Below are 12,610 nucleotides of genomic sequence, written 5' to 3'. Positions count from 1 at the left end.
CCTTGTCTAAAATGTAGTAGAAGCACCAGGCTAAGAAGTACTGGAGGCTTCCTCTTCCCAAGCAATTCACTCCTGCTAGGCAAAGGCAGGCATTTTGCATAGTATGCAGGCAGCCTTAGGCAGTCCAAAGCCAAATGGAGTAGCAGCATGGACTTCCAAAGGGTTGAGCTGACATGACATGACAGTACACCATGCAAAAATCTATTGGGAAGTGCAGACTTAAACACAAGATTCCATAAATCTTAGACCTTTGTCACTAAAGCATCCCTTCCCATGCTATCCTACAAAGCATCTGTGTCTCTTACTATGCTGTGCTTTAACTTCAGGATGTTAACTCTAAAAGATGCCTTTTAACAGCTTACAATGAACCTTCAAAACAATCCCCAGGGGACATTTAAGAGAGCTAAGGACAAAGAAAACAGTAAAATAAAGGGGAAAGAGTGAGAGAGATGGTGTACACATCTGAGGTTATCTGAGACTCTGAAACTGTCATTTTACCAAAGAACACAGAGTTGTCCATTTAAGTGGGGAAAATAGGATTTCAGCGAGGTGGATTTGTTAGGATGAGAGAAATCTTCCACCCAGCAAGATCCTCCCAGTTCTAAGAAAGCAATCAGCCTGCTGCAATCTGGGAGCCAGGAGTGGGGAGCGCATAGGGATTCTTGGAGCACACAAACCCCAAAAGTTTGTATTCAGACACATAAGCTGCTTGGCTAGGTAGCTGGGATTGTGAGTAGAGAAGTTGTGGACTAACAAACAGGTGCCTAAAACATGGCAGCCTCACAAGGACATCAATAGTTGTTAACCACTTCAGCGACAGAGTTCCGTCTGCCTAGAAAAATACACTGCAGGTACTGTGATTATCCATCCTCTGAGGAGCTTTTTCTCCTAGGAACCGCTCAGTTTCCCAATGCAGCTGCAGACTGAAGAAGAATAGCTGTGAGCTCTCAAGACTGACACTGAGATAGGAGTTAGTATTAAAATGCCATTGCAGAATATGGTGTTCTTTCCTTCCGTGTTAGGTTTTTATAACCATACAATGGTACTCCTGATGAAGATTGATATTAAGTATGCACATACGTTATTTTCGCAATATAACAAATAACAAATTTTGACACTTTGGCTGAGAGTCTGATGCTAAGCACCTTTAGAATGAATGCACAATGTGTGCTTTACAGTGAAGAAATAAAATGCAGAGCAAGTCATGTCTAGGAAACATATCAAAGCCACGTATAAATCAGTATCAGGAGCTACAAAGCTGTGCTTGAATCCACATTTGCCTGGAGCATCTATGGGAGCATTTGACCTTGAATTCTTCAGAGAAACATCCCCTTAAGATCTCCTTGCTCTGCCAGACCCCAGCACTCCAACTGGGGTAAGCTGTGTGCTCAGCAGCAGAACCACCCTGACCTGGGGCTGGCTGTGCTTGTGCAGTCACTGCACTGAGAAGGTTACAGCTCTGGTCAATAGGATCTGTGAAGGATCCAGCACACTTTCATTGTCTCCACTGGCATCAGCTCCACCCAAAACAAGCAATTGCAAAGACAGAGGATGCTGTGATTCTGTGATAAACAATCATAATAACATAGGGGAGTGCATATTCTTCTTTGTAATTCTGAATTTTACTTTGCCTGTAAATAGGAAATAAATACCAATATTCATCATTGAATGGAGAAAAGAATCAGTGCTATATTTCCTTCTTTCTGTATCTACTGTTGATTATGTGCTTCTGGAGCGTCACTTCTCTGTTTCCTAAATTCCTCACCTATTTAACAGCAATGATAGCATTTACCCATTTTGAAGAGGATCTGTGAGGATAAGGTAACGTTAAGTGCTATACAGTGCTTCAGAACTCATTTGACTTCCAATGTTTTTTTAGGTCCTTTAATGGTCATAGTAGAATATTGCAAATATGGAAATCTGTCCAATTATCTACGAGGAAAGCGAGGAGATTTCATTGCATACAAGGTAAAGGAATGACAGTCATAAGCCAAAGAAGTAACAACCCCTGACCTTAAGTTCAGTTTTTTCTGCATTAACGCGGGGGGTTGGTATTTATATAGGCTGCTTTCACACCATGCTTCAATTCATATGAGCAAGAAAAGGACATGGTCCTTCCTTGTAGGACCTCACTCCCATCCTCTTCTTCCCTTATTCTCATCTAGCCTGCTTCTACCTAACTTTCATGGTGAAATATTGATAAATGAGAGTAAATTGGGAGGACCTGTATTAATAAATAGGAAGTCGGGGAACATTGTTTTCAAATATGGTTTAAGTGCATCTCCAGGGGACCTTTTCTCCTCTCCCTCTGCCACTCCATTGCATAACTTTCAGTACCTCAGTTTTATACCATTTCTAGTCCCAGGAGAACTCTGGCCAAGCAGAGAAAAGCCTGGATGAGTCCAGCAGTGATTTGACAGAGCTGATCAAGAGACGCCTTGAGAGTGTAGCCAGCACTGGGAGCTCTGCCAGCTCAGGATTTATTGAAGATAAGAGTTACAGTGACTCTGAAGAGGATGAAGAAGGTAAAAGAAACCCACCTAATCCCACATCTTTCATTGTGAAGATTTCTGTTAGTTATCTTTCCATTGCCTGGTCAGTGCCATACACACTGTCGCACACTTTACAAGCCCTTACACTGCATGGTGTGCTTCAGGAACCACAGATTCTTTCTCCTGCCTGTGCCTCATTCCAACTTTCTCACAAAAAGAGATTTGCAATAGCATATGTATACGAAAGCTGCTCCTGTTGTGTAGGAGTAACAGCAGCATTTTACCAGATTTGTTAGGCCCAATCTGTCCCCTGTCTCTTCACACACTGTAAATAGTTCCCCTCTCTTTTATCCCCAGATATTGTGTTCCCCATAGCTAAATGATGTGAATAATGTTGGATTAAACTCTCTTAGCCATCTGGTCTGGCACTAGGTCAGTGATTCCTAAGCCAGAACTGTGACTCTGGTGAAGTCATAGTATTTTAGACAACTCGTGAACCTAACAGTCCTCAGATGCAGGACGGGGATCATCAGTGTGGCAGCAACACCAGCGTCCACAAGCTCTGGGACTACTTCTATAGTGTTCTGCTGTTTGTGATCTCTCCTAGATGCTGAAGATCTGTACAAGCGGCCACTGACTTTGGAGGATCTGATTTGTTACAGCTTCCAGGTTGCAAAAGGGATGGAATTTCTTGCCTCCAGAAAAGTGAGTTCATTAAAACATCGTGGGTATCTGGCATGAAGAAACCCAACTAGCTGTTGGGCCTGTGTAATCTGTTCCTTGATTTTGTAGTAAAGTGTTGGAGATCACCTTAGCTCTAGTGGTTAAGCTGTCAGTAGCACTCAAGGAGCTCTGTCATGCTCTGGGCTGGGAAGGTGTGACTCCACACTGTAAGGCCATCCACAGAATTGACTCGGGTGAATGCAGGAAGTTTCTATGTAAGGTTTCTGGTGTGGTCAGTAAAGTGCTGCTGAATAACAGAGAGGGACTACACAGTTGTTTGTTTAGCATGTCAGTTATGGTGGAGACTATCAGCAAAGAACACGTTTTTGCTCAGGAAAAAAAAATAAAGTACATTTGTAACCTGTGGAAAGACTTGTTTTTTTTCATAAATAAAATGTAGCACACATACCAAAGTATGAACAAAATCGAGAGCTTGGACTTAGCACAAAGCTACATGGCAGCAATTGCCTATGTGAAATGACCCTGTTCTCACACATGCCCATGGGACTGCATTTGCAAATGTAGCTCCTGCTGCTTTTTGATCTCTCTCAAATTTACCAAACAATAATTAACAGGAAAATAGCGTTCCCTTCATCTCACCATTACCATGAACATTATTTCATACAGAAAAAGAATCTGAAGATGAACTGCAATACTTAGTTTGTTCCCCAAGTTATTTTCTCCCTCTCTTTAACCTTCTCACATCAAAAGCACCTTTATCTGTCCATCTCCAAAGGAGGTCTCATGCTTTCAGCTCTAGCTGCAACTGCTGTCCAGGCAAACTCCTGATGTTGCCTCTCTTCATTCCCTCGCAGTGCATCCATCGGGACTTGGCAGCAAGGAACATCCTTCTTTCTGAGAACAACGTGGTGAAGATCTGTGACTTTGGGCTAGCCAGGGACATTTACAAAGACCCTGACTATGTACGGAAAGGAGATGTAAGTGGAAAAAACCTAAAATGCTAATCTCAGATATTTATTCTTCTAGGACTCGAGCAGATTGTTAACAACAATTCTGGCAATGTGTTATGTCTTTTGCATTCTTAGGCAAGACTGCCACTCAAATGGATGGCTCCAGAAGCAATTTTTGATAAGATTTACACAACACAGAGTGATGTTTGGTCTTTTGGAGTTCTGCTATGGGAAATATTTTCTCTAGGTAAGGATGTTGGTTTTTTTTCTCCTAACTGATGGGTCTGTGGTTACTATGAGAAACTTTTGACAAAAGATAATAGTGTGATGTCATGTTTCTGTTTCAGTTAGTACAATTGTACAGTGCGTATCAGGTGTAAAATAAAGTCAGCAAGAGCTCCATCTGGCAAAGTACATGAAAGCAGTGAATACAGGGACGGGGACAGGAACCAAGCAAAATTTAAAACCCTGGACTTGACATTTGTAGTAACTGTAACCAACAGAGCACAGAGATAACGCAAGGCGCAGATACTCAGGAGTGAAATATTTCTTTGAGAGCAATGAAGTTTCCCCATCAAACCATGTTTTCCTTTAAGCTCTCTGTTTCAGGAAACCGCGCTGCCCAGAGGTTGCAGAGGGTTGCACCGCTGCTGACAACAGCGGTCTGATGTTGCTCGTGGCAGACCAGGAAACACTGAGGAGTTTGCCCACATCACGTTTTATCTCAGTCGATTATCTTCCCCACAAAAACTAAGTTAGATTTTAAACAAGAAAAATGTACTGGCAACAGCTGCCATCAGGTTGACATGAGAGCTGGAGCTAGGCTCTGCTTCAATCATTTTGGCAGCAAACAGGTAGAATGCATACACTTCTGGCCATACCATTGGCAAGCCACAAAGTTTTTGAAGGGATGGTAATACCGTCCTTTACATAAATTTAATCTTTTGGTGCTGTTAGAAGTCTCAGCTTCACTGAGACCTGGTTACTGTCCAGTAGATAAAGCCCTGAAATGTAGACAAGCAGTCTTAAAGGGAGCTGGATTTTGCTGCTCACAGATTCTCTTTACAGAGCAGCAAGTCTTGTTTTCCTGAGGGAATTTAGGAATGTCAGCTCTGGCTTCTTAATCAGCATTTGCAGACAAAAGAAAACAAGCAGAATTGTCAACTTAAGCTTCTGAATTTGAAAGCAAACTCTGCAGTCTCCTACTATCTTTGGTCCACGGATCAGATGTAATTCATGATTGGGCTCAAGATGCCGAGTCCAGATCTGGATGCAAAGTCAAGAGGTGTTTCTAACTCAAACTTTATTCATTGTTGTTTGCAAAGAACACAACCTGATTTCAGTAAAAATCTTTGATTTGGACTTTTCTCTATTTTACATCAGCTTGCAAAAGAAAGTTCACACTCAGATGATTAAGCAAGTGGCAGGTGTTGCTTTCCCCCAGCCTAGCTCTATTTATTTACAGGTTTGCTACTTTGGTGTAACACTTCCAGTGCTCTGTAACAGGATCATGCTGCTTACTCCAAGGGCTGCCATTCGTAGAGCTGCTGCCCTCACTGTGACGTAGATCCAAACTGCTTTCCTCAGTCTATGGCACAGGCTCAAAACCAAGACATTTTCTCTTAAGAGGGTTTTCATTCAGATCATCCAAGCATGCCTGTGGTTTGGCACCACTCACATCTGCAGCTCACACGATAAATATTTAATTAAGGATTTGTGTCACTGATTGAACTCTCTTATATAAGTTTTACAGATATTTGAGAGCCAGGGAAAGGAAAGTTATTTGTCATTGCTACAGGGCATGCTTTAGCTCCCACTTACAACTGCTGCTTTTTACAGGGTCCCACAGACTTAGCAGCCTCGGAAAAAAAATAACAGCTTCTGACTAGCAAAATGCAGAGTTGGTTTGGATGTGGGTCCCGCCAGGGTCAGCAGCTGAATGAAGCATGATGGGCTTCCTCTTGACAGGCTGGCAGACTGGGTCTGTTTTGGTGGCATACAGGGAAATCAGAACTGGAAAGATTGTTTATTTTAATCTGGGGCTGGGTTTGCATTGAGCTCTGTGTTATGTAAATGGAGCCAGCACATCTCATGTCAGGTAGTGCCAGCAATTCCTAATAGATCCTGAAGGCATTTACAGAATGGCAATGTCCCTTGGAATTTAAATATGCACTGTTCAAAAGGTAATCAAATGTAATTATGTAAACAAGTAGTGCCTGGTTGTATAACATCAGCATCTTATTATCCTACTAAAATAAAACCAAGATCAAAAGAGTACTACTATATCAAATGCATGCCACTTCTTTGAGCATTTTGAAACAGATTTCCCCTAAGGAAAATGTAATGTTTATACCTTATACCATATGCTTCAGCCTACATTTCTCCTAAGCTGTCTCAGCATCCCAAATCCAAGTTATGAGGTAGTCTATATGAAGTACAATGTTGAGTGGAGGTGGGAAAGAGAGATTTCCCTACTTTTGAGATCTGAACTGCCTTCAGCTAGTAGGAGGCCAGCAGCGGTCAAAATATGAACTAACAAAACACTTTGCAACCATAATTCAGGGCAGTTCATCCTTGCCTTCCCTGTACTTGATCTCACCAACATATTGCAGTTGCTTTGAACAGTGATGTAATCGTGAATAGGTAACTCAACTTACTTGACTTGATTTACTGAAGGAACTGGGGCTGTTTAGTCTGAGGAAGAGGAGGCTGAGGGGGAGACCTTATTGCTCTCTTTCAATACCTGAAAGTTGATTGCAGTGAGAGAGGGGTTGGTCTCTTCTCGCTGGTGACAGGTGACAGGACAAGGGGAAATGGCCTTAAGTTGTGCCAGGGGAAGTTTAGGTTGGATATCAGGAAAAACTTATTTCTAGAAAGGGTTGTTAAGCACTTAGAGTAGCCTCCCCAGGGAGATGGTCACCATCCCTGAATGAGTATAAAATTGGTTTGGATGTGATGCTCATGGACCTGATTTAGTGGTGGGTTGTTAGAGTTAGGGTAGTATGGTTAGGTTGTGGTTGGACTTGATGACCTTTTAGGACTTATCCAACCTGAGCTATTCTATGATTCTTTGACAGATCAAATGGAATTCTCCATCCTTCCCCAATCAGTTCCACTGCCTTGTCTTCAAGGTCTCAGTCCCAGTCAACCTATACAGATACAAAGACAAGCTATTGATAGGTCAGGAGATGTACAAGTGTCAGTTTAGTAGCATGGACAACAGTCAGTGCTTCCAGACCCTATACCTATCCATGCCTTTTGCTTAGTTTAACTCTGGGTAAACAGTGCTGTAGTGCCTATCTGTTCACTTAATCGGAAAGATCATGAGAGCTGATGGAAGCATGTTTAGAGATCTTTGGCCAGTGCGTGATGCCATGTAAGCTGAATGTTACATAAGAAAGTTATTATGATCATAATGACAGAACAAAGACAAAATGAGGAAGGAAAATCAAGATGCAAAGCAGAAATGATACTCCTGACTATTCCTAATATACATAGCTCCAGGGAACACTCTTGACACTGTGATCTGATACTTGCACATCAAGGAATATACTGTGGCTAAGCACCTCCGAACTTTGAATGCCATCAGAGCCTATTTGCTGTGTTGAGCTGCCCTCTTATGGAGTTCCCTGGACTTCTACCCCTGCATAGTGTTGCAGATTGAGTGCTCAGATTCACAGAATAGAATAATTCTAGGAACAGTCACATTTTGGCATCCTCTTCTCTGCTTTCCTCCAAAAGATTTTTTGCTGTGCTTGTGGTACCTCCAAGAGCAAAGCGCTCAGTGATGTTTCCAAACTTGGGGGAAAAATACAGGAAATAAATACACAGGAATGCTGTAGACAGTAAAACATACACAGATTCCTCGAGGGCTGGATGCAGATCCAGATTCCATTCAATCCTCTTTATTAAGACTTGATTAAATTTTCTTCCAAATTCACCATCCAGCCTGTAGGATGCCAAGATGTGAAAGACAGGGGCTGGATGACATGTAAAACTTTTGCTGAGAAGGAAGGGAAGAAGCTTTACAGATCTTTCAAGTTTTTCTCCAATAGGTTGAGTAACTTTTCAGACTTTAGTACAGACATCTCTTGAATTTTACCTATGAAGTTCAGATTACTCAGATGCCTGGGTACTTCCATAGATGTTTGCTCCTCCTATTTATGGTACATTTTAAAGTACAGATGTCATAAAACAATGATCACAAGTTGTGACAAGCCCTTTTTCTCTAATTAGTTGCAGAGAACTGTACATTCAATTAATACTCTGAATTTATTACTAATTTATTACTCTGAAGATAAATGAAATCAGTCTCCCTGGAAAACAGTACATAGCTAACCGTATGGACTAGAAATCCCTTACCAAGAGGTCATCTGAAATCTCAAACTAAGAACATTTATTTCTCTTCTGCCATGTTTTACCTTGGAGTGGTCCTTCCTACATTACAAATTCAGAGGACGCAGTGTGACTGAAACTTCTAAAAAGAAAGAGTGAGTCTGTAATGGGTTGCCAACTGAAACGTTTAGACAGTTAGTGGTTACAGCCCTTTCTTTGCTCCAGCCTCTTTTACTACAAGACTCCAGACGATCTCAGTTTCTCAGCAGATGTCACCAACTTGTGTTTCATTCTCTGAGCACCCTTCTTACTTTTCCCATCAGGTGCCTCCCCGTACCCCGGAGTGCAGATAGATGAGGACTTCTGCCGACGGCTCAAGGAAGGAACCCGGATGAGATCACCAGAATATTCTACTCCAGAAGTGTAAGAGCTCCTGGTTTTGTATTGAGAGATGCTGCATGTCATTTAAGTGTCACAAAGGGGATTATAATAAGTCTGGAGGAGGAAGGAGAACTCATTGGATGATAGCAGTATTTTGCATTTTGTTTTCAGTAAACATTGTAGTTGTGCATACATTGGATCTCCTGATAACACAGATGAATGCTAGTGAAAAACCTAGTCAACTCAACCTCTGACAAGATGAACAGATCTCCCTAACTTTGTTATAGTTCATGAAGGTAAACTCAGGAATCTGTTGTATGCTGGCATCCATAGCTATGACTTTTTTCAGCAACATCAGTAGGACCTGTCAGTCCAATCAGTCCAAAGCCAGGCAAGAATAAAGAGCCTACAGGCTCTTTTAAAATGAGAGATAGGTTAAAAAATGTTCCACATGAAACCAGAGTGAAATTTCAGCACATGGAAATTAGAACACAACTTAATCCCAAACTACCCGAATGAGGACCAAAACAAGCAGTAGCAGAAAAAAACAGTTTGGATGCAAAGATTGTGTCATTCTATTTTTTCATTACCTGTGGTTTTTATCTAGCTACCAGACAATGCTGGACTGCTGGCATGGAGTGCCCACAGAGAGGCCAACCTTCACTGAGCTTGTAGAGCGCTTAGGAGACCTTCTTCAGGCCAATGTACAGCAGGTACAGCAACACAAATACTTCTTCAGTAAACATGGACCTATATAAATATGTATGTGTGTGTGTGGATATGTAAGTGCCTGTACACAAGTAAAGACTATGCTAAGCAGCAATATTAGATTCAATTTCATAACAAGTGTTACAAGCTGCTGAAATGAGTAAAGAAAATGTTTATTATTCAAAAGGGGTTATATTTCAAAACTAGAAGTTTATCTATATCCAATAAAAGAAATTTACAGTACAGTTATTTAAATAACAGCTCATTTGCCCCTTAGAGGAACAATATTGCTTTACCTCACAAACAATTTTAATTAGATTTCAGTGTAGTAAACTGCTAGCTGAGATGAACTGTCTCAGTTTCTGAGCTTATGTTCATCAGCGCTCTTAGGAGCTTTAAAAGGATGCAGTGTGAATCTCAGAAAGTCAATTACGTAATTATTAATTTCATAATAGTGAATCGCTTTCCTTCCTCAGTAAAAACAGCCTGATCCATTATGTAACTGTCAGTTTACAACTCTCCTCCAGCTCTCTCCTATTTGTAAATAAATTCAATGAAGCCAATTTGAAGAGGGCCCAGTTTTCAATATGAAGAGCTTGTGAGCCTTGTGCTGAAAGGGAAGTAAATTAAGGAGATATAAAAATCATGATAAGGGAACAGGGTACTAAATTGGTTCAAAAACAAAAGGAAATTTGGACAAACAGTTTTAGGGCTTGGCAATTTCTGATGATTTCTGCAGTGGTGTAAATGACAATGCAAAGTTTATTAATATGCGAACTGAATTCCATTAAACCTGTGGCACCAATTTCTTGTAAGGATGAGAAATAAAATCCCTTGAGGTGTTTCTAGGGACTGGCTCTTTTTAAGCTGCAACTCCTTAAGCTGATAATAAGCAAAGTCTCCACGTAGGCAATATTATTTAACCAATTCCAAACTGTGATAAAACTGTATCAGCCATAAGGACTCTGTGACTTCCTGCTCCCTCCTCTAAAATTCATGGCTTAACTTTGGATTTTAGTGTCCCTAACACTGGCCCCTTGAAATTCGCAGCACAATGGCAATGCAAGGTATTGCTTTGAGAAATGGTAAATCAGTGAAATTCCATTCCCCTTCACTGGGGCAGAACAGCCAAGCATCTGGAATGCAGCAGTGATCACAAGGAAATTGATGCAAACTCACCGAGGGCGCTGCTGTGAAAGGCAGCAGAGCCGGCTGCTGGCTGCACACCCACTGACCCCTCTGTGTGCCTGGCTCTTCTGTGCCATGTGCAAGGGATGTCTGCAAGTCCTGCAAGTGCTGTGAGAATCGGTGGGGCCAAGGCTCAGACAGGTGCCGGGAAGAGAAAACAGACCAACTGCAGATGGCCACTGGGGAGTTAGAGAGTTTTCAACCTTTTTATGTCATAGATGATGCAAAGTGAGCAATTTTCCTCATACAAAGCTTTCCACGCAGTAAATGCTGTATAAAGTTACACATTCCAACTTCCATGTGTTATGAAGAACATTAATGATTGCTTTACAGAAATGTACGACTAAAACAAAAAATGGTCCTTTCCCAGTGTAAAGCCCTGTGTAATATGGTAACATCTGAAATGCGGTATTAAACTGTATTTACCAGCTCTGTGCTCTCTTATGCTAATTACTTTGTAGGATGGTAAAGACTACATCCCACTGAACATTACCTTGTGTCCTGATGGAGAGCCTAACTCCAAAACTTGCCCTGTGGAGGAAAATTTGAACAACTGTGTTAATCGCTGGAGCGCAGTGGAAACTGGGTAAGAAGAACACCTCTGAGCACTGGTGAGAGGGAGAGGGAGATTTGATGTAGCTGGGTTGTTTTCAGTGTGACTGTTATGAGTGAGTTGGACAAAAATACTTGTCAGAGTATTGTTTGTTAATTATGAGAGATGACAAAGAAAGACTGGGATGGCAATGGAGCTGTGGCAAGGCTGCTAGCTGAGCTACCAGTGTCTGCCTGGGCCTCATTCCACCCCTCAACCTTCTATCTTTCAGTAGCAGCAGCAAGAGGCGTCCTCTGAGTGTGAAGACGTTTGATGAAGTTTCAGTGGGAAAGGAGAAAGTGATGCATGAGGTAAGTGGGGCGACAACAGGTCTGTGTGACAACAGAGAGGAACCTGCACTTAGTATGACAGATAGTTTCAGGTAGTTTAAAGAGAAGCTCATGTTTGAGTAGACTGGCTTTGGTCAGGATGCGGAGCTTCATGTTACAGCTGGACAGGAATATATCTCATTATTGGTTTGGCTTTTTCCCCATAAGAAAATGTCAGCCTACTGAAATTGAACCTTTGAAGAAAATGTCCCAAGGAGAATCCAGCTGGCTGAACCAGGCAACAGCTGGATGGTGAGGGGGTCAGTTCAGGCGGAACTAGACCAAGATATAAATACTGGCTTTCCTTGATTCAGAGGGCTTTAGCTTGCAATTTCCCCACTCTAGGTGGGCATTTTTATTGATAGCTTAATGGCTCTGAATGTGGGAGGGTGTTGAAAGGTTTCATTTTCACTCCAGTGGAGAACAGAGGCTTCTTTTGTTGCAGAATTTGTTGCTTGGCTTGTTGGCTTCCTCTGAAGTGATGGTTCTGGGGTGGAGTTTTTTTCTATTTTTTTACTTCCTTATTTTAAACAAAGAAAACAAACAAAACCCGTAAATTTACTCAGATAATGACTGGCTGCAGCACACTCCACTTGCCTCAATGACAGATCCTGTGCCACTAAAGAGAGACCTTTGCAATACATGTTTGAGGCAGGTACAAAGTAGAAGAAACTGGCTAGAAATGGAAGAAGGCATCACCTTCCAGGAGAAGGAAAAGAATAGAAGAATGTGTGCAGTCATCTATCAGCACACCAGTCTGTCTGCTTTGCTGCTGGGGAACAGCACAGCACACCCAGCTAATGCTCCCTTGGGAGCACAGAATTGATGCTAATTATTCCCTAGCATTCTGCCGAATGTAATTCCTGTGCCTTTATCAGTGCATCTTCAGGGATTAGGGGCTTAGAATTTCCTCTGGTTCCCGTATCTCCTTTTGCCAGATAAAGATTTGTT

The 12,610-nt window shown here is 41.8% G+C and overlaps 1 protein-coding gene across 2 annotated transcripts in view; it reads left to right on the top strand.

Moving 5' to 3' along the window:
- LOC140251720 (vascular endothelial growth factor receptor kdr-like) overlaps nucleotides 1-12,610 on the top strand; it is a 118,130-nt gene that overhangs the window by 90,955 nt on the left and 14,565 nt on the right. For both annotated transcript variants that reach the window (XM_072335781.1, XM_072335780.1), the window contains exons 20-28: nucleotides 1,880-1,968; nucleotides 2,360-2,525; nucleotides 3,100-3,197; nucleotides 4,031-4,153; nucleotides 4,262-4,373; nucleotides 8,785-8,884; nucleotides 9,450-9,555; nucleotides 11,200-11,324; nucleotides 11,563-11,641. In XM_072335781.1, the coding sequence (XP_072191882.1) occupies nucleotides 1,880-1,968; nucleotides 2,360-2,525; nucleotides 3,100-3,197; nucleotides 4,031-4,153; nucleotides 4,262-4,373; nucleotides 8,785-8,884; nucleotides 9,450-9,555; nucleotides 11,200-11,324; nucleotides 11,563-11,641 (998 nt within the window). The remainder of the gene's footprint in view (nucleotides 1-1,879; nucleotides 1,969-2,359; nucleotides 2,526-3,099; nucleotides 3,198-4,030; nucleotides 4,154-4,261; nucleotides 4,374-8,784; nucleotides 8,885-9,449; nucleotides 9,556-11,199; nucleotides 11,325-11,562; nucleotides 11,642-12,610) is intronic.

This window comes from Excalfactoria chinensis, chromosome 4 (genome assembly GCF_039878825.1).
Source record: "Excalfactoria chinensis isolate bCotChi1 chromosome 4, bCotChi1.hap2, whole genome shotgun sequence".
NCBI lineage: Eukaryota > Metazoa > Chordata > Aves > Galliformes > Phasianidae > Excalfactoria > Excalfactoria chinensis.
The sequence above is the reverse complement of the archived record's forward strand: the minus strand, read 5'-3'. Positions and strand labels throughout refer to the sequence as shown.